The 20,317-nt window shown below is 33.4% G+C and overlaps 1 protein-coding gene across 1 annotated transcript in view; it reads left to right on the forward strand.

Annotated features, from left to right (window-relative positions):
* LOC142355817 (uncharacterized) overlaps positions 1 to 9,762 on the forward strand; it is a gene marked incomplete at both ends in the record, with an annotated part of 32,791 nt that extends 23,029 nt beyond the window's left edge. The window contains 2 exons of the mRNA XM_075407862.1: positions 233 to 355; positions 9,493 to 9,762. Of these exons, the coding sequence (XP_075263977.1) occupies positions 233 to 355; positions 9,493 to 9,762 (393 nt within the window). The remainder of the gene's footprint in view (positions 1 to 232; positions 356 to 9,492) is intronic.
* Positions 9,763 to 20,317: the final 10,555 nt, after the last annotated feature.

Genomic DNA, 20,317 nt, shown 5'->3' on the forward strand with positions numbered 1-20,317 from the left:
TTGCCAGTATTTGCCATAACTTGCGAGGACTTCAAGAGTTGACAAGTCTTAAATTTTGAACTGAAAATTTTTAAGCACTTATTACTTCGAACGAAAGGTATTTTTGCGGGAAAAGTATTGATGAGGACTTCAAACTAGTTCTGACTAAGTAAGACGATTGAGCGATAAAATTTAAATTACTTCTCGTTTTTAATAGGCAATTCGCTAATCACGCTAGTTTGTTTTTCTTAAGATCTGGAGGCAGATGTTATCAAGTACGGAGTGTCAGTTGATGATGGTAAATGCAAATACCTTAAAGCAGACCCAAGAAACTACGGGAGAGCATCCGAGGAGCTCACAGATGTCTGTCAAATTGGTGAGAAACACTGCCTTTTCTCCAATTCTGGAACTCCAAGACCCCTCCCAACAGAGACCCCTTAAGTCGCAAAGAGGTACCACCTTAGAACATAGTCTGGACAAAACGTTGGGTTGCGCCAGAATTGGTCTAATCACTAACCCTTTTTGGGTCTGCTTTGTCTGGACATAATCTTATTTTTTGGTCCGCTGAGTCATGACCAGGGCCAATGCACAAAAAATCAAATGCATGTTCATTCTAGAACTTCAAATGGGTCTGATCAGAGGTGGTATGATCGTTGAAGTATTTCAAGTTGATCTTCAATAGCATGTGCTCTATAAAAATATACAGAAGATTTAAAATATAACAACACTACACTTGTTTAAAAACAATTAGCTTCCCTGGTTCTCAATTGCAGTACCACAGGTTCTGTTCTAATTATTAATGAGTTAGGTGTATACGGTAGTAAGCAACTTAATGCCTTAGAAACAGATGAGTTATTTTTGTTAGCAACCTCATAAAATCAGCTATTTTCACTGATCTGCTTCAGAGATAATGCAAAAATTCACCTTGGTAATTTGGTTTTTAAATCAGTTTTCAATAATTTTTAAATTGGATTTTAAAATCCAGTTTTTTTCTGGAATAAAGCAACTGAGATACGATCACTTGAAAGGCCCTTAATTTTACAAAAAAAATTGTTTCTTCCAGTTTCACTTAAAGGATAAAAGCAGTATATGGCAATGATTTCTGTTTTGTCATCATAGTTTGGATCGATAAAAAACTATTATTGAAAATAATTTTAGTTAACTTCTTTTTTTTTGTATTCCAAGACAATAACTATTTTTAGGGAGAAAATCAGACCCGACCCATCTGTTAGTAAAATTTTAAACCAGGAAATCAATTACTTCATGTTACTTTTATACCTTACTACCAGTTTATTTATATAAAACCCACAGAAAAGCGCCTTTTTCATAAAGTTTTATGACATTTTTTTGTGTGCAGATAGTTCGATCAAGACCACGGTGGGGGGGGGGGGGGGGAAAGATGTTCAAAGACTAACAATTCTTTCGCTTGTTAAGCCTCATGTTTTTTGTGGTGAACTACTACTTTTCCTTTTCAAAAAGATCAGTGTTTGTGATTTTAATAACAATTTTTCCCCCACAAAGTTCAACCGTTTTTGTTGAGCAGTCTTTGGTTGAGAGATTTGGGATTGGTCCAAAATCTGTTTTAAAGTTTGTCCCCTAAATTGAGGTCCAATACCAAAATGACCATCGCGCAGGACGTTCATACGCTCGAAATGTATCCTATACACAATAGTGGCCTCCGATCGGGCCAGGCATGACGCATTTCAGACATGGTAAAATGATGATTTTTTTCTATTATCCGAAAATCAAATGATAAGTTTCATGTGTTTTTTTTTGGACAAAATGTAGTGATAGCGTAATTCGTATTAATGTAAAAGAAACCAATTTGTCAATTTAAAATTACTTCCGATATTTAAAACAAACGTTTTCGAAATTTACGTTCATCGTCAGGTTAAAATTGTTTCACAAATTGTTAAAGGATAAAAAGAATATGTATTTACATTTGTCTGAGACCATAATTAAAACAATTTTAGGAACTATTCTGAAAAATTCAATCAAAAATTTTTTCCTATATACACTAATTAGCCTATTTACAACTCATATTTTCATCTGTTATCAATTTCTTTCAAAACATTTCTATTCCGGATTTTTAGATTTTGGCCAATTTTTTCTATTTTTAGGGGTATTCCGAACTTGCCCTAACCCTAACTATCCCTCTTATGAAGGCTTTGCAAATTTCGTTTTGTCATGCACAATATATTTTTTGCCCTATGTATCCTTATTAAGACAAAATTATGGTTTCAACTAACACTTTAGCGTGAATTTCCACCCCCATATTTATCGCGTGTGTTTAGTGCCGGCTTCAGCTTGCTGAAGCATATAGCTTCGGGAGTCATTAGCTCTTTTACTGTCTGACAGGCGTCCAGAATTTTCCATTCAATGTCATTCGTGGCGCCACAACATTCAATCAGATGTTGACCCACCGGTGAATCCTCCTTTTGATGTTCTGTTATCCTTGTGGTAACATGCCAGCTTGTTTGCCCAACATGGATGGGTCCGCATTCATTACATACCACGTGGGATTCATTACATTACTGCATTCCTTACATACCACTTACCACGTGGGATTTCTATATGAGATTAAATGTAAAAGGTCTCTATCGCAAGATGATTTCAGGGTGGGGAAGCATGATCTTAATTTCCGCGTTATAAAAACCGCTTGCAATTCGCAAAGTTGCTTCAATTTGTTTCCAAAGTTTTGAGTAAGGTTGCATCTGTATTGTACAAAAACTGTTGGCTTATCATGAGATCTAGTCTTGCTTTTTTGATGCTTTTTTGGTGTTGTTCTCAATTGGTCTTTATCGCCATTTATTATCTTTTCTAAAGTCTGCTTTACTATTTTTGAAGACCATTCCTCTGGATACTGATTTTTGGTCCAGCAAGTTTTGTTCTTTTCAAGAGCCTGATCGAAGGCCAACCAATTAGAGGTTGCATTAAAAACCCTGTGAACAGTCCCTCTAATCACAGTTTTCTTATGCTGAAGCGGTGCACAGCTGCGAAAATTCCGTATTATTCCAGTGTCAGTTGGTTTTTGATACCAATGACAGGTAATATTGTTTTTGCTGCTCACAATTATGTTAATGTCAAGAAAAGCCAAATCCGCTTCCATGTCAACCTTTCCTAAGATAAATTGCAGTTTGTTGTGTAATGAATTTGCAAATTTTAAGTGCTCGTCCGGGACACCACGAACCGTGCAGATAATATCATCCACATACCTTTTAAACAATTTCATCTCCTAATACCGCCCTATGTCTGTTGATTGCTGCAATAAGTACAAATCCAAACAACATCCTGCATGTTGGCGTATTCTTCAATCGTTATCTGTTGGCATTTTACATGAAACCAGTTTTTGCATGTTTCACATTCTACTCCTCTATCTCGGAAAATCACTCTTTGGTTAGAGTGTTTGCACTTCCCGTTGTAGTCGGATCTGGAGATATTTTCACTGAGCTCTGGTTTTTGCAGTGATGCCTCAAACAATTTCATCCACACGCTTGCTAGTATTACAGCCAATGATGCACACATAGCCAGACCATCTGATTGTACACACAAGATCCCATTACATTTAAAATGAAAATTTGGGACCTCTAGTTTTACCAAACTTTTCATGGCGGACCTTGGGATATCTGGAGCTAGGTTTACTGAAAAGAGTTCTCTTAGAGCAATTTCTATTGCCTCTCTAACCGGAACGTTAGTGTACAAATTTTTTACGTCAAGAGATACTATCTGCTCGTCATCTTCAAGAGTGAGGGACTCTAAGGCCTTTCTAGCATCCTGCGTGTTGGTTTCAATGTTTGCGCCCGGTAATTTCTGTAAAAATGATGTCGGAAATCTGTCTAATTTTTCTTAACTGCTACCAGGTATCGAAAAAACAAGTCGGAGAGGCGTATCTTTTTTATGTACCATTGCCAAGCCATAAAACCTCGCTGGTTGTGAACCTGTTGACCTGAGTGTTTGATTAATTTTGTCACTAATCTCCCTTGCTTCGTTAATTGTTGTAGGCTGCTATTGATCTGTTTTTCATTTTTGATCACAATTTCATCTTTTACTGCATTGATTTTTTGAAACTGATCCGAGTTCAGCACATCATGGTACCGCCAGCAAATCATTGGCTTTTAGGTGATCATTCACTTTTTGACCTTTCTTTCCATTGGGGTTCCGCGTACATTTTTTGCATACCATTTTGTGGACGCCTCAATTTCACAAAACTTCTCATCCTCAGTTTTATTCTCGCGTACAAGATTGTCTACGTCTGCAAGGAAGTGCACCTCATTAAATTTGTCTCCCACCGGGTGTCTCGGTCCTAATGTTAGGATGTCAAGTACAAATTTTGGAAGTTCAAGGCCATCCATTGTCACAACATTACTATGGGAGCATTTCCGCAGTGGTCTATCCTGTCTCTCTGACAGTTTATCAAATTTTCCATTAGCCTGTTTTGAACCATTGCGGAGGGTTTCCTCATTTGACGCCTAATGATGCTAACAACGGATGGCATCAGTTCTGGTCTCACATTCTCCCTAAAGTTACTCCTATCTGTTTCAAATTTTTCCTTGAACACTTTGCAGCCTTTCTCCTCACGTTTTATCTCTTGTTTCAGGAGTTTTAATTGAAAAATGTACACCACTTGTTCAGAAAAAATTTCATTTTTAGGGGCATAAAACCTCAAAATGTCCGGAATTATATTATTGCTAATGCATTGTTTTGAAAACTCAATTCGGTAATTGCAGCTAGTGACCTTATTTAGGGTTTTCAAGTAATCAAGATAAAGTTTGAAACAGTTTGATCTCTTCAAAACATACCTTAGCCACATCTTTGGTAGAAGCAACCACATACCTCAAAGAAGCTCATGGACAGGGGGTAATGAAGCCCAATTGCTCAGGAGCTCCTCCTCAGTCTGTGTCAATTGCACCTTCCTTGTCTTGGATCTCGCTTTCCTCTGCCTTTTGCCCACGTTCTTGCCTTTTCCTTTCTTGAGCAGTCCTCTTTAATTGTATTGACGACGTAATACTGTCTCCAGGGTCCTAATCCCCAACCCCGCCTCCTGATGCAGCTCCTGGCTGCGTCTTCTTTTTTCTCTTCGAAATCAGATGCTTGGTTACGCTTAGCACCAGTAACTCAGACTTCAGCAGCTCCTGAAAAATATCCTCTGTGCCTATCCGTCGACAGTAACCAGTAGCACTGAACCGGTCTTTGTTCGTTCTAAGAAACGATTTCAACTCCGGCACGCTGCAGGGTTGGTAGTTGTTTGACCTGTGACGTGAGATTGTGTTATTTATCAGGTCATGCCACACTTCCAACTCTTTCCTCTTGCTCAGATGACACTTCTGAAGGAGATTTCTTGCGTCCTTGAACCAGTTTTTGGAATTTCTGCAGAAGAAGAATCCGGGAACCGAATTAACTTTCTCAAAAAACTGTTTTCGCTTGAATATGGGAGACTATTTACAGCGTTGTGAAGCGAACGTGCAGCCAAATTATGCACCATCTCGTTAAATCTATAAAATTCATACTCGCTAAAGCACTAAAACAATGAACTCGTCTCAAAGTTTTTTGCAGTTAGCCCAATTTTTAGGCCTTGTTTTCAAAACATTTGACAAAGTAAATAATGTAAATGAAATCAATTTGTCAAATTAAAATTACTTCCGATATTTAAACAAACGTTTCCGAAGTTTACGTTCATCGTCAGGTTAAAATTGTTTCACAAATTGTTAAAGGATAAAATGAATATGTATTTGCATTTGTCTGAGACCAAAATTAAAACAACTATAGGAACTATTTTAAAAAATTCAATCAAAAATTTTTTCCTATATACAATAATTAGGCTATTTACAACTGTTATCAATTTCTTTAAAAACATTCTTATTACGGTTTTTTCGATTTTGGTCATGTTTTTGAATTTTTAGGGGTATTCCGAATTTGCCCTAAACCTAAGTATCCCTCTTGTGGAGGTTTTGCAAATTTCTTTTTGTCATGCACAAAATGTTTTTTGACCTATGTATCCTTATCTAGTCAAAATCATGAATTGAACTATTATTTTAGCGTGAGTTCCCGCCCCCTATATTCATCGCGCACCCTAATTTTTAAACATTTTTAAAACGTGCCCTAATTTTCAAACCCTAATTTTTAAACCCTATTACTTTTACGCCTTTATCATTGCACCCCGATATTCAATCTTTAAATAACTAATTCAACTGACATTCAAGGTTAATTGCTCTGACCCTACATAGTTGGGTGAGAAGAGGAGGGGGGCTATGCGCTGCTCAATTTTTTGACTGATCTATATATTTGACGCAGAAAGTTACGAGTGATATCAATAGAAAACACGTGGAGTGTAGAAATTTTTATTTAGAAGCTCTTCTGAATTTTGATTTTTTTTCCGAGGAGATATTGTTTTTTTTTTAAATTTTTGCGATCATTTTTCTAGTTTCCACTGTTTTCATTCACTCGATACGTAAGCTTTTTACGTATTAAATTATCTATTTTATTTTGCACAAATGGCTGAACTGTTTACGTATTAAAATATTCACTTCAAATTCAATGATTGGTTGAATTGTAGGATCCTTTTTTACTGAACATTTAATTCAATTGAACTTATTTATATGGCATGGCTTATTTTAGCTTTTTTTCTGCAAATTTGCCGGATGAACAGACCTAAAAGTTAGAAGTAAAATAAGAAACTGGTGCAAAAACAGAATTTTGGTTCTCAAATAGAAACTTTTTGTGGCAAATTTATTCAAGTTTTTGTTTTCTTTTGTTTTTTGCTCGAGACTTTCGGCAGCTGAGAAAACATTCTATTATGCAAATTTGATGCTTATGTTTGATCAATCAATGGGAGGCTAAAGTTTTTCATTACGTGTATTCGTGAAGTTTTTGCTTTTTTTATTGTCTGTTTTTATTGTCTATGATTATTCTCTTCTTTCTCTTGTACCTTTTTATTGTCTGTTTTTATTGTCTATGATTATTCTCTTCTTTCTCTTGTACCTTTGTATCAATAGGGACAATTCCCATTGGGGTTAATGAGACGTACAATAAACTGTGCAATATTTTAAAATTATTGCTGAAGGGTTTTAGATTTTCATTCTATTTTTGCAGTATTTGGACAATTTTGTAAAGATTTCCTTCATTTTTTTTCAATTTGTTGATTTATTCCCACACCTCATAAATGGTAGGACCATTAGTCATACAAGAGAGAAAGAAAGAGTTAACGAAATTATTCTGTTCATGTGATACCTAAAAGTTTTATTGCTTCAAAAGTATGCAATTTAATAGATTTTCGCTATTTTTGTCTGATTTTGTTGTCCTTTTAGTCGACTTTGTAACTAAGTCTCATTAAACAAAGTCCCATCAGTATTCTTTGAAGATTTTATTTCTTGGCTTTTAATTTTTGTTCAGTGGTTTTTATCCTGAAAGTTTTTAGAGCAACAATGTCTTCAAAAATGAAAAATAAGACGATAATGGCAACCTACATGACAATACTGAAAATTAGTGCAATCTTCCGAGACTGAAAACTCGAAAACCCTATCGTGCAATGAGATTTAAATAACTAGTTGCTTTCAGATTGAAGCTAAATATGTCTTTCTTTTGTTTATTGTTATTCACTTTCTGTACTTCTATTTTTCTCGTTAACTGGTCCAAAGACAATGTTCGGAAGTATCCAATGTTTAGTACTAATTAGTAAAGAATTTTTTTATACAGTAACCTGTTTTTATTAACATTGACGTCATTAGATCTCTAAAACCTTTTGATATTTGTTAACCGTACTTTCATTTATTTTCAATTGTTTTGTGTTGGTTGCGTCGAATCAAAAATGATGTATGCATTTCAGGATCATATATCAAGAAAATTTTGAACTTGTGTGAGGTTTTAATTGCCTTAACAACAATAGTTATCAACAAAATGGAGTTCTCAGTATTTCAGATTTTCTTCTATTTCGTTTTTCTCCCATTTTTTGTGTTATTAGAATTTTTGACAATCAGAGACTGTTTTATCAACTTAATAGTTCAAGCGGAGTCATTACATTATTCGTCTTTAGATTGCAGTTTGGGAACTGTCCTGATAAATATCTATTCTCAACACTTTTGTATTTTAATGTTGAGATGTAATTTCTAAGGCCTTTTTGCTTTCTTTTTTTTCAGTTTTTAAACGTCAGTGAGCAGCCAAATTTGAGTGGTCTCAGTAAACTCGCATTCCCAAACGGAAAGAAGCGACTTGTTTATATCTCAAAACTTTTACACAATGTTGAAAAGGTTTCTTCAGTTTTTGCCGTATTTGAATACCTTTGTCTCATTTTCCCTTTTAGTCTCAAAACACATCATCAATCGATTTTTTAGTTAACCATAAACAATCTTATTTAATGTCTCCAGTTCAAGGTTTCACTTTAATATAAAAATGTATTTACAAAAGTATTAGTCAAATTTTGATTTCCCGCTCGTGCAGACTTTTATAATTGTTGCTATATCCTTTAATCGCAATGAAACTGGAGCCATTTTTTCTGGCGAGACATAACTCAAGTTATTGATTGATTCACAATAATTTGAAAATTAACGACTTTGAGAATGCCTGTTTTAAAAAAATATCAATGATACTTGGATAATTGAATTTTTGGTTTATTGTTCTGTTGTCAATTGGTCCTATTTATGAAATAATTGTATGTCTCTCTAGCGAATTAGTTTGATTTGTTTTGCAATTTTTTTGTGGGGGGGGGGGTTCATATTGCATGTAAATGTTTCAACGTTTAGTCCAATGCATGCTTTCATGATTCTTGTTTTGCTTAATTTTATCGTTCTTCTTGTTGTCCTGTCACTTAATGGCGTTATGCACGGATCTCATTGTTTTCTAGTGAAGAATATTTGCTTTTAATCCACTTTTCGGTTCCATAGATAATAGCTTTGACAAACTTTTATGAAAAGATGATGAAATTTTCGGTTGGGCCAATTTGGGAAGTTCTCCTCGCTGTATTTTCTCTCAATCTCATTACTCACATGTCCGCAAGGCAGCATAATGGAATTTCATTTATTGGGTTCTTTTCTGTTTAAAAATAAATGTTTCTGTTTATAAAATATTTGTTTTTTTTTCGATAAGAAAATATGTTAGACTTGATTTTTTCATGAACAAAAACTTTTGATGTTCCAATTTTGTCCATTCTTATAGAATAGAAAACAACCTCGCGTTCATTATAATCGCTGGTATACATATTTGTCGTAACTTTAGCATCCACAAGCTTGAAATTACAAAACGTGAACTGCTTTTTATGCCAAAATATTTAAATTGCTATTAGTCTTTGCTTGATTGAATAATAAGGGTGGTTATCATGCAAAGTTTTGTAGAAATCTGAGGTCAACCATGCAGCATCATCTTGCACGATTCTTCTAAAAGCTCATGTAAGATAACTATCCGGAATGCAAGAGCCATGGCAACATAACTGAACAAAATGCAAGATCCTGGCAAGATATATTTTTTTAACCCAAATTTTGACCGAGTTCGATTAAATCTACTCACTCTTTGTGTACTTTGCAGATATTCCATGCATTCTTGGTTACCTTACTGGTTTCCGAATCGCTGACAACGTTTTAAACCAGAAGAAAACAATGTCAGCAAGCTACTACAACATGAATAACTGTGCCAAAGCTGTTAAACAGAATCAGCCCAAGGCCTGGATGGCTATCATGATAAAGCATACCGACGAAAACATACCATGGGAATGCTGGTATATCGATATTTCACCTATTATCTATGCAGACCAGGAGTTAACCAATGACGATCATTACATCACCTGCTTCTTGACAGGTCAGAAAAACCAGATGATTTAATTTTATAATAAATACAACCACTCAGGCGTATTTATTAACACACTTATCAGGCGTAAACGCTCTACATTTAAATAATACATATTCCTAGATACTTTGTACTTGTAAAAATTCTTTAATGGCTTTTTGTTCATATTGAAATAGAGGCTTGCCATGAACAGATTATCAAAAAAATCAAAAATAACGAGCCTTTTCGGAAACTTTTTCAAACTTTTTACATAATTCGAATTTTTCAAAAAAGTAAGATCTCAGCTTGATCAAAATATCACCAAGTATAGCAACGAATTCTCTCAATTTGACTAAAACCGGTCTTTATGTGCTTTGTAAATGGGGCAGTGAATTCAACAGCACAATTTATCAGAGCTAAAAAAGAAGCGCCAGCGGACAATTTTCAGAGGTGAAGAAAAATTTTATAATAATAATAATAATAAATTGTTTCCAGAGTATTGATTAGAAAAAAAGAAACTTGCTCTTTTACATTTAGAAGTTGATATCGAAATTCATTTACGCATTTAATACTCCAGGAGAACACTTTTAGGCCAAGGTTGGCCTGTTTTCAAGCGTCTCTAGCGAAAGAGATCGTAAACATCAAAGATTATATGTAAAGATTATAAGAAAATCTTACTTAAAAAAATTGTTGGAAGCTTGGAGTTTAGAACTCGGTTTGGTCTCACATTTTAAATCAAGATAGCAACTCATCATTGTCAATAATATAAAAGTCCAAAAACTTGTGACAAAAGTCCTTTACTTGCCGCTTTGAGAGATCAAAAATAAAATTGACAAAATTGGGAAAAAAGTTTAGCAAGCATTTAACCATTTTACGAATTTTTGGTTGCAGTGAGAAATTTTCAAACTTGTTCTTAAATAAACACAATTTGCGAGAACTGTTTCGCGCATTTGCTATTTTGAGAAGCTCTTCCCTTGAGATACAGTTATTTAAAACTGGGATTTCACTTTCTTTTTGTATTATTTTTATTGCCATTTTTAGTATTTCATACAGGTGGAGCTCTGATACATTATAAAGTAGGAGTTCTTTTCGCTTACTTGTTATGGAGTCAAACTTTTTTTGAATGTTATGATTCTGGCTATTCTATTCACCAATTGAGTACTTGATTGCTTGTGTTAACGTAAATTAAGACTGCGTATTGAATTACTGGTTGCACATATGTTCGATAGACTTGAGCTGACTGATTTGTTGTTGTTAGGACCTTCCTAATTCGGTAGAGAAGTGATCAGAAACCTAACATTCTTTTCGTTAAATTTTTATGTTTCGTTATGTTCTTGAAAACTTAATTTATGGTCTACCTGAATCCCTAGATACTTAAAAGTTTCAACATTTTGGATTGTTTTACTGTTAATATACACCCTTTCCGAATTCTTTTGCACTCTTTTCGAAAATTGACGCATTTTGTCTTCTCAACGTTTAAAGTCAGTCGATTTCTTTTCAACCAGGAGGCTGTTTTCTGAAGAATTACATTTGTTTTAGTTTCATTTGTTTTGATTTCACTTTTTGTATAAACTACAGTGTCATCTGCATAGAGGATGGATTTCATGTCAGATGTTTCGAGGGTCAGATCATTTATGTATATAATAAAAAGCAAAGGACCCATTATTGAGCCTTGTGGGACAACAATTTTTATGCGCCTCGTAGTTGACTTCTTCGAGCCTATTTCGGTGTATTGAAATCTTCTGCTCAAATAGGACCTCAAAACTTTCAAACCTTGTCCTTTTAGACCATAACTGGAGCACTTTGCTAGTAAGATTTGGTGGTCCACGGTGTCAAAGGCTTTTTTGAGATCCAAGAAAGTACTGATCGTATTTTGTTTACTATTTAGTCAATTTAATCGACTATTTTCGCTGAGTTCCACCAGTGCATCCATTGTGCTGCGGTTTTGTCTAAAATCAAATTGATTTTCATTTAATACATTTTCTTTATTAAGGAAAACAATAATTCTGTTGAAGATAATTTTTTGAAAAATTTTACCTACCACCGGTAGCAGTGATATCGGACGATAATTTGATGGATCACTTTCGTCCCCTTCCTTGAATATTGGGATTACTTTTGCAATTTTCAGGCAATCAGGAAACAAACCAAAATTCAGACAGGAGCTGAAGACTTCGCAGAGAAAAGGTGAAATTGATGGCGCAAGCAACCGTAAGCAATAGTTATTCAAATTGAAAGCATCTACGCTGCATTTGTTTTTCATATCACTCAAAATTTTATTTATCTCCCTTATTGTTGTTTTTTGGAGAAATAAACTATTGACAATTTTCTTTGTGTAGGACTCATTGCGTTTAGCACCAAAATTTTCTGTAAGTTTTTTCCCTATGTCTGCAGAGAAATTATTAAACGATTCCAGTTTTGACTCTACTTACTTGATCTCTAGGTTTTTGGATTAACCCATTATTTCTTTTACAGCATCAAAAAAATTTCGAGTGTTTTGATCAGCTCTTTTATTTATTTTTGTTTGATAGTATTGTCTCATCTTTTGCCTGACAAGTTTCTTAACTACTTTGGATTGATTTTCATATTTTGCTTTGGCTGGTGAAGATCTTTCTTTTAAATACAATTGCCTTAATTGATGTTTTTTGCAGCATTTTTTACTTCGTTGTCGATCCAATTTCTCTTGTTTTTAACAGATGGTTTCTTTCCGGAATTATTTTGTTCAGTTCATTGTCTAAAAAGTCTTGGAACTTAATAAATGATTCATTGCAATTGATGGAATTTAATTTTTTCTTGAGCAGAAAAGTTCTGTAGGACACAATTTTTGCTCTTATTTGATTCAGATTATCTGTGTTCTGTAATTGTGACCATACTCGTATTTTATTACATTTTTTGTCGGAAAATTTGGTATTTTCAGAAAATTGTAATTTAATGGTATAGTGATCGCTTACAGCTGTTTTCAGTACCTTTTTTAGAGGATTTGAAATTTTTAAAAAACACATCAAGTAACGTTTTCGAGTAATTGGTTTCTCTTGTTGCATCTTGTGATGACACAAAAGAGAGCCCAATAGCGCTAAGTGTTGAGATTAGCTGGTCATATTTTTTTCCTTTGTAAAAAAAATTAATATTCAGGTCTCCACAAAGTATATGTTTGGTATTTGGTTTGAGAACTATTTCATCTAAATAACTTCCTAAAGTTGAAAACGTAGCTTCATTGGTGCATTCTGGCGGTATATAAGCACAGGTTATAACTATTTCAGTTCCTCTATAATTTGTCAGAACTGATATAGACTGAATTGAGACTTTTCCAGTTTTGCAAGCAATTTTGCATTAGCCACGCAATTTACAAAAATTCCAACGCCACCACCCTCTGTTTTTTCCGAACTAAATAAGCTACTGTAATTTGCTAGATTAAAAATTTGTTTGTTATCTGTTGGCTTTAGCCACGTTTCAGTTAAGCAAATCGCAATTGCCTGTTTCTCACTTTCTTGAAATATTTTGAATTCGTCAAATTTTTCGACAGTGATCATATATTTTGCAGAAGTATTGAGTTTTTTTCATTGTTTTTAGTGGAGTTTTGAGATGTCATTTTAAGAAATAAAAGAGCAGTGCGTTTTGGCAGCAAATTTAAGCCAATCAAAACCATCCCCCTCTTCATTGTTTTATTTCAGTTCTTCAAATTTTTAAACAAATAAATTGTTTTACTTACAAGCAGATTAAGAAAAGAGAAAAAAAGTAATAATAAAAAGTTTCTCGTTTCTTTTCTTTTCTTTCTTTTGCTTCCTCTGCGGAAATCACAGAGTTTTTTAGTATAGTGTAACCATCTCTCGCCATCAGCAAAACTGCGTACATCACAGTTTGCTAATGACAACTTGCGGAAATCACAAGCAAGACAGTCACTCTTATAGAAGAGAAAACACACTAAGCTAACCCTAGGCTATCCTAATTGATCTCTTGCGCTGATTAATAAAATTAACCACACGTTAAGTTCTGTGCTAATAACAGTTCAGTTATTGCAATATGTCAACAAAAATTATTGAGTTTCACCAAGACTTCTGATATTATGATGTTTTTGTCATTGTCAGTATTGTCTTGTGTTCTGCTTTTTGTGAGCCGGCGAATAATGATCATCATGGTCATTGTTGTTTGACCTCGCGTTGTACGTATTTTTCTTCCCAGCCAAAACATTACCCAGGTCTTCAACATCAATGATTTTTTTGTATGTTGGTTTTTGGCTTCCTCGATTTACCAAAACAGAGACAGTGCAGTTATGTGTACTGACAATCATATTTCTTTTTACTGCTTCAGCTTTTATCTGTGCCTCGATTTCGGGTAGTGGCTCGTTCAGGTATATGTTCTTACCATTAATATGATTTTTGGCTTTCCTCAGCGCTCTTTTCTTCTGGAAAACTTCCAACTTATCATTGAAGTAAATAAACTTGCATATGACCGTTGACATTTGGTATTTTGTCTCAGTGTTGGGTATTATATGACACGCTTTAATGCTATCAACCGTTAATTTCACTCCGAGAAGATCGTCAAAATTTTTAATGTGTCGTATGTCACATTTTCACTATTGCGCGCGTTAAAAGGGGGATTCACAATGAGCACACTATCTTTTAGAGAATACCTCTCCTGGGCCCGCAATCGTTCATTGATGTTTTTTTTATTTGCCCGAAGAATTTTTATTTCCTGATCTTGCTCAATATTTTTTTGTTTAAGATCTTTAACCTCCTTACAAAGTGCTTCAATTTTTTGTTGTGCGTAATTGTTACTCACGACCTCAGATGTCACTGCTACTGATGATTGTTCGTTGCTCTCCATGGTGATAAGACGATAAAAAAGAGGAAAAAGAAGTAATAAATAGTCTAGAGAAAAACGTTTAGATATGATATCAATAAAGATTTCAGTAAGAAACAATGTTTTAAGAGATGTTTTTTAAAGGCTTTCGCTGCTTTAAACGCATAAGAGTTTTTAGTGCATTCCTTTTCTCAAGGACGTCACGCTTTTTCTCAATGTTTTTCTTAAGTTTATCACATGCATATATGACTCCGAATTCAATAGAGTTTGTATAATTATAATTTTTTCCCTTAATAGGAAAAGATTTCATAGTTAATTTCATTTTTCAAATTTTTCATAAAATTTTTTTGTAGTGTGAATTATTGTTCCGACCCCTCTTGAGAGGGGGAGGAACTATATACTCAAATGGATTTTTTTGTTCAGACAATTTTGACCGATCGATATGTTAATCGTAGAGAGTTGTGAGTGGTATCACTAAAAAGCCCTTCCAGCGTAGAATATGGAATTATAAAGATTTTTTTGAAGTTCGCTTTCTAACGCGAGTTATCGTGTTTTAAATTTTTCAGAATATTAGACTGATTTGTGAATATCAGACCGATTTTTGTTCACCTTTTCCGGAATTTTGGCCAAAAGTTTTGTCAGTTTTTGTAAATTATGTAAAAATTGTTAACAATAGTACAATTGATTTCATTTTGAGAATCAAAAAAAATTTTGCTGACTGTTTCGTTTTTATTTTTTTGGCTAAAAATTTGGCTTAAAAATTCAAAATTCAGCAATTTTCAACAAAAATTGCCCGAAGTAAGCTACTTTAGTCCACTTTGATTAATTTCGCTGGAAATACAAACAAAAAGCATCTAACACAATCCTTGTTAATTCAAAAAAGAGCCAGTTCTACTTCCACTTACATTGAGAGTAGTCTGGAATTAAAATTTTGCCGTTTTTTGCTAACTTACTGCTATGATCAAAAACGCAGCAACTATTCTTGATCTTTTAACTGATAAATTATCAAGATCTGTTTCATTCGAAACAATTGAGTGTTCATAGTAGACAAACAGCAAGAGCATGGCTGGTTTTTGTTAAATATTAGACTGTTACAATCAAAAAACGTTTCGGATTGTAATCAGTCGTTTTTTTTAAAAAAAATCATCTTTTATGTTAATTAAAAAACAGATCAATTCAATGAAAAGGTCACTGTTGATAGGTTCAATTGTCTTCCTACGCAGTTCCAAATTAATCTATTTTGTTCTCCACTGGAAAAGTTATGGGTGTTTTGACTTTAAAAAATGTTTGTTTTTTGAATAAACAATGGCTTTTTGAAATTCGCCACAAAGTCTCTTTTAATTTGGACAAATTGTTGCTTATTGTCAGTAAAGAAAGAAAGTTTCTTCTTCATCTTCTGTCCAATAGATTTAAATTCAAGCTTTTTTTTGCGGTATTATGCGTTGAGTTATGGTTTTCTGTCTTTGATACAACTAGTTTTCACATTTTTTTTTTCGATTTTTAGGCATTGGCCCATTTTTCACTTTTTTTTCTCGTTTTGTCACTTTTTCACATTTTTGACAGTTCAAATATTAGCGTATTGGCCTTCGCTAAAAAAGGCACAATTAGAAATAGAAAATTCTTTAAAGGCATAGTGTACGGTTTCAACGGCTTCGAACCCCTTTCCCGAAGAATTTATTTTAAATTTTGACATTTTTCGTTAACTGTCGTTTTTGATTTGTCATTTTAGTTGCATGACATTTCCTGAGTAATTACAGTTTTCATTGACTTCCTATGGAAAATAAACTGAGCCAATAATCAGTTTTTGAGTAGTTAGCTGATGGCTTCATGAATTTGAAAACAATTGATTTCATAAATAAAAAAAAAACTTTTTTAACTTTGCTTTTTATTTCTTTTGTATATGTTACCTAATATCGTTTATTAGACGTCAAATATGACATTAGTGATCTCAAGGGAAGGTGCAATTGTACAAATTCTAAGGTTTTGAAAGAATTCGTAATGAATTTACTGGTAACAACAGGGTTTTTCTCAAAAAAGAGTAAAGTGTTCTTTGATTTTGTCTACATTTGATGTTTTTTTTTGTAGAGGTAAGATAAATTCGTAATAATTACAGATCTCAAATTCTTATTCTGGATGAGTAGACGAACGTATTTAATCAATTCTTTTTTCAGCTACTGGCTTTCATGAATTTGAAAATAATTCTTTTCGGAAAGTACAAAAACTTTACTTTTTTCCCTTTATTCTCTGTTTTTGTCTACTGATTACCTGTTATCAATATTGGTAGGTTCCATACTAAATTATTGGGGTCCGAAAAAAGCTCAATTGAAAATATTTTGAGGGGCAAAATATGGGTTTACAGCTTTGGAAGCGTTTTCTCGAAATTTTAAATTGAATTTTTGTTTGTTTTCATTATTTGTTGTAGTTTATGTAACCGCATACAAAACTGAATAATGACAGTCTAAATGCCCTCCTATAGACCTGTATGTGTTCATGAACAAGTTAATTTTTTTCAATTGCGATCTAATGGCATTCATGACTTTGAGACTAACTGTTTTCGAAAATTACAAAAGTTTCACTGAATTTTGCCTTTTTTTTCTCTTTTTTTTTTACTTGTTACCTATTCTCACGAATGAGAGGTCATATACCACATCCACATTATTGGCTTTCGAATGTTTAATTGAACAGTTTTTGAGGGGCGAAATTTGGCTTTTCGTCTCCGGAAGCGTTTTCTCGCAAGTTTTAATTGAATTTTTGTTTGTTCTCTCGATTTGTTGTTCTTTTTGTAACCTAATAAAAATTGAATAATTACAATTCTTAATACCCATTTTTTAAAACGTATGTAATCATAAACATTTTTGATGTTTTCAATTGCTATCTAAGGGTTTTCATTACTCTGAAATTAATAGTTTTTAAAAATTTACGGCATTTTTTTTTATTTTTCTTTTTTGTTCGTCTTTGTCTAATTGTTACCAAGCCTTATTATGGAGTGGTCCAATATCTTTTCTAGTGAAGTACAGGTTCAGTTAATTATTTTCAGTTTTATCTGACGCTATTTTGAACTTGTTAATAATTTTTTTTTAAAAAAGCGGACATAAATTTTGAATGTAATTAAAGCTTGTTGTTTTTGTTTGATTTTTTGTTCGTCTTGACTTGCCTTCCTAATAATGGCTAATGCCATCAATCTAATGCAACTCTTTTTTTACTCCACTGAGTCATTTGCTTTGAAGGCGATCTTTTTGTTCATACATTGTTTTTGAAAATTACTTGATAAGAAACTGAAGTACTATCGGTTGTTCATTTGGTAGACATGTATGCCAAACATTTGGATGTGCGGGGTCGGAATTTCATGTGCGAACGCATATTTCTGAGCCTCCTTGTTTCAAATACTTTTGTATTTTTAGTGGCATTGTCTAGATTATTAGCCGAGCCATATACTAACTTACAATTGAAGCAACGGGCTATGAGGATAACATCAGAGTTATGTTTAAAATGTCAAACAGAAACCTCAAAGTTGAATTTGAAAATCAGTTTAGCAAAAGTCACTTATAGTCAACGTTCCTTAATGCAAAATGGATGAATAAAATGTGTATTACATTAAATTTACTTCAGAGTAAGAAGAAAACTAATGTATAAAATAGTTAGCTAGGTGAAAAAAAACGCTCAAAAATCTTGATGTGATCTTTTTTAAGTGACAACTAATTATGAAGCTTTTCCTTTGCATCTGCTTGCCACGTTTTCTTCTTATACTCAATCCTTATTGTTATATTAATTAACATAAACGATCAAACTTTTTTGCTTGTTTCTCAGAATCAATTGGAGCTCACATCTTAATTACCCCGAAAAAAGGAAGAAACACCGGCGGAAAAAGAATTATGTAATCATAGAGCACTTTTAGAAGGCCGGGCTTACTACAAAATTTTTTTAAAAAATTGAAATTACTAGGCTTTATTTTATCTCAACTGAAGAAGAAAAAGAAAGTCTATAAATATGACCCTTGTTAATATACGCAAAAGACATCGCTCTCCCCAAAGTGGCGTATCTAAATGACGCGCTAGCATAGAGTTCTTAAGATCTATTTAGACTTAAAGGTAGAAGTGAAGAACGGGAAGACGAAAATAAACGCTCCAAAAGGTAGGCAAAAAGAGCATTGAAGAAATTGAAAGGAGTAATCTTTATATACAAAATTTGTTGCGTTGTTACTAAAATAAGCCGTAAAAGAGCAAGTGAGTTAAATTTGTCCAACTTTTTTAAAATTATAGACAAGAGTGACTATTCTTCGTAATTGAAATCCATTTGATTGATTTGGTTATTTAATGGATATGAAATACATTCAAAAATGGACAGTACTTACAATTGCTTTCATCTCTACTGGCTATATAGGGCAATTATAAGCCGCAGTGGATAATAAAAAAAGTACATGTTGAGTAATTTAAATTGACATTTGTCGGAATTAACTGATAATTTTCAGTGAGTCATTCCCCACGCTACCTAAACCTCATACATCATCACAGCTATAAACAAAAGATTTTTAATTCGAGAGCAAACAAAAACGCTCGGAAATATGGTTCCCACAAGATATTCCGACCCCACTCAACCACGTTTGTAACTTAATTGTCCACCATTTAAGGAACAGATAGGAAGCTTTCAAAAAATCCTGTATTATTCGAAAACAGTTGATTTATCCATTTGGAAAATCGCTTTAGCTTTAACCACTACACTAATGAAACAAAAAATCTTTAGAGGGCCGATGATAACTTCCATTAAGGAGCGTAAGAGATAAAGTAACACAATCATACAAACAAGCATTACTAACTACCGAAACCCAATGTCTATCCATTCAAAAAAAAACTCATTGCAAAAGTCAAATTAGCATCAGATGAAAACCAAACAAAACCGAATGATTTCGATTCTACCAGAAAAGATACGGGACCTGTCTTTGTTAGAATAAAAATCAAGTAGGCAGCAAAAAAATTGCAAAATTGGAAAATACGTTTACACTTTTTGAAAACATTTAATTTAAAGTCATGAAAGCAATTAGCTATTATCTGAAATCTTTCAACGGCTCCGTTTCAACTTCAAAGCAAAACCATTGAGACCATCCATTGTCCAGAAAATCATACGACTACCAAAAACCGAATACAGGAAAAATATCATGAGGTCAAAGCCGATGATCTGAAAATATATTCAGTTAAATATTGAACATAATCAATTGCGCATTATTTCAAAACTTTAAAGTGATATGCGAACTTTCATGTGCCATTAGTGTAATGATCGGACCAGACAACAACAAAAAGTCTCGAAAACTAGAAAATGTCAATAAAAAATAAATATAAAATTTCTTAAAACTCGTAGTGTTAAACCAAAAAACAATTTTTAAGGAAAAAAAGCAATTAAGAATTCATTTCAGTTCACTTGAGAGGAGAATGCGTCCTCACTCTTTAAGGAGACTACACTAGAACGTTGAAGAAATTTGATTGAAAGTGGTTAATCTATCTCAAAAAACTATTAAAATCATTTCCTAAATTTTTTTTTAAAACGGTAATACATAACGACCGTACGGTTCAAATTAAAAACGTAGTTGGTTTAACTTTTTGCTGCTTAGGAGGCCAACTTTACATGTCATTGCTAAGACTAAGTTAAAGACTACGCAATAACAATAATTGCCGACAAAATTTGAAAAATCACGATAAATTTTAAGCAAAAGCTGTTGAAGCTAAGAAAACCATATGCTTTCCGCTGATCGTTACCTATGTTCCTTGGCCTCCCTTTTTACCTCAATTTGACCTTTCGG

Source organism: Convolutriloba macropyga, unplaced genomic scaffold, assembly GCF_964194025.1.
Source record: "Convolutriloba macropyga unplaced genomic scaffold, txConMacr16.3 SCAFFOLD_1600, whole genome shotgun sequence".
Lineage (NCBI taxonomy): Eukaryota > Metazoa > Xenacoelomorpha > Acoela > Convolutidae > Convolutriloba > Convolutriloba macropyga.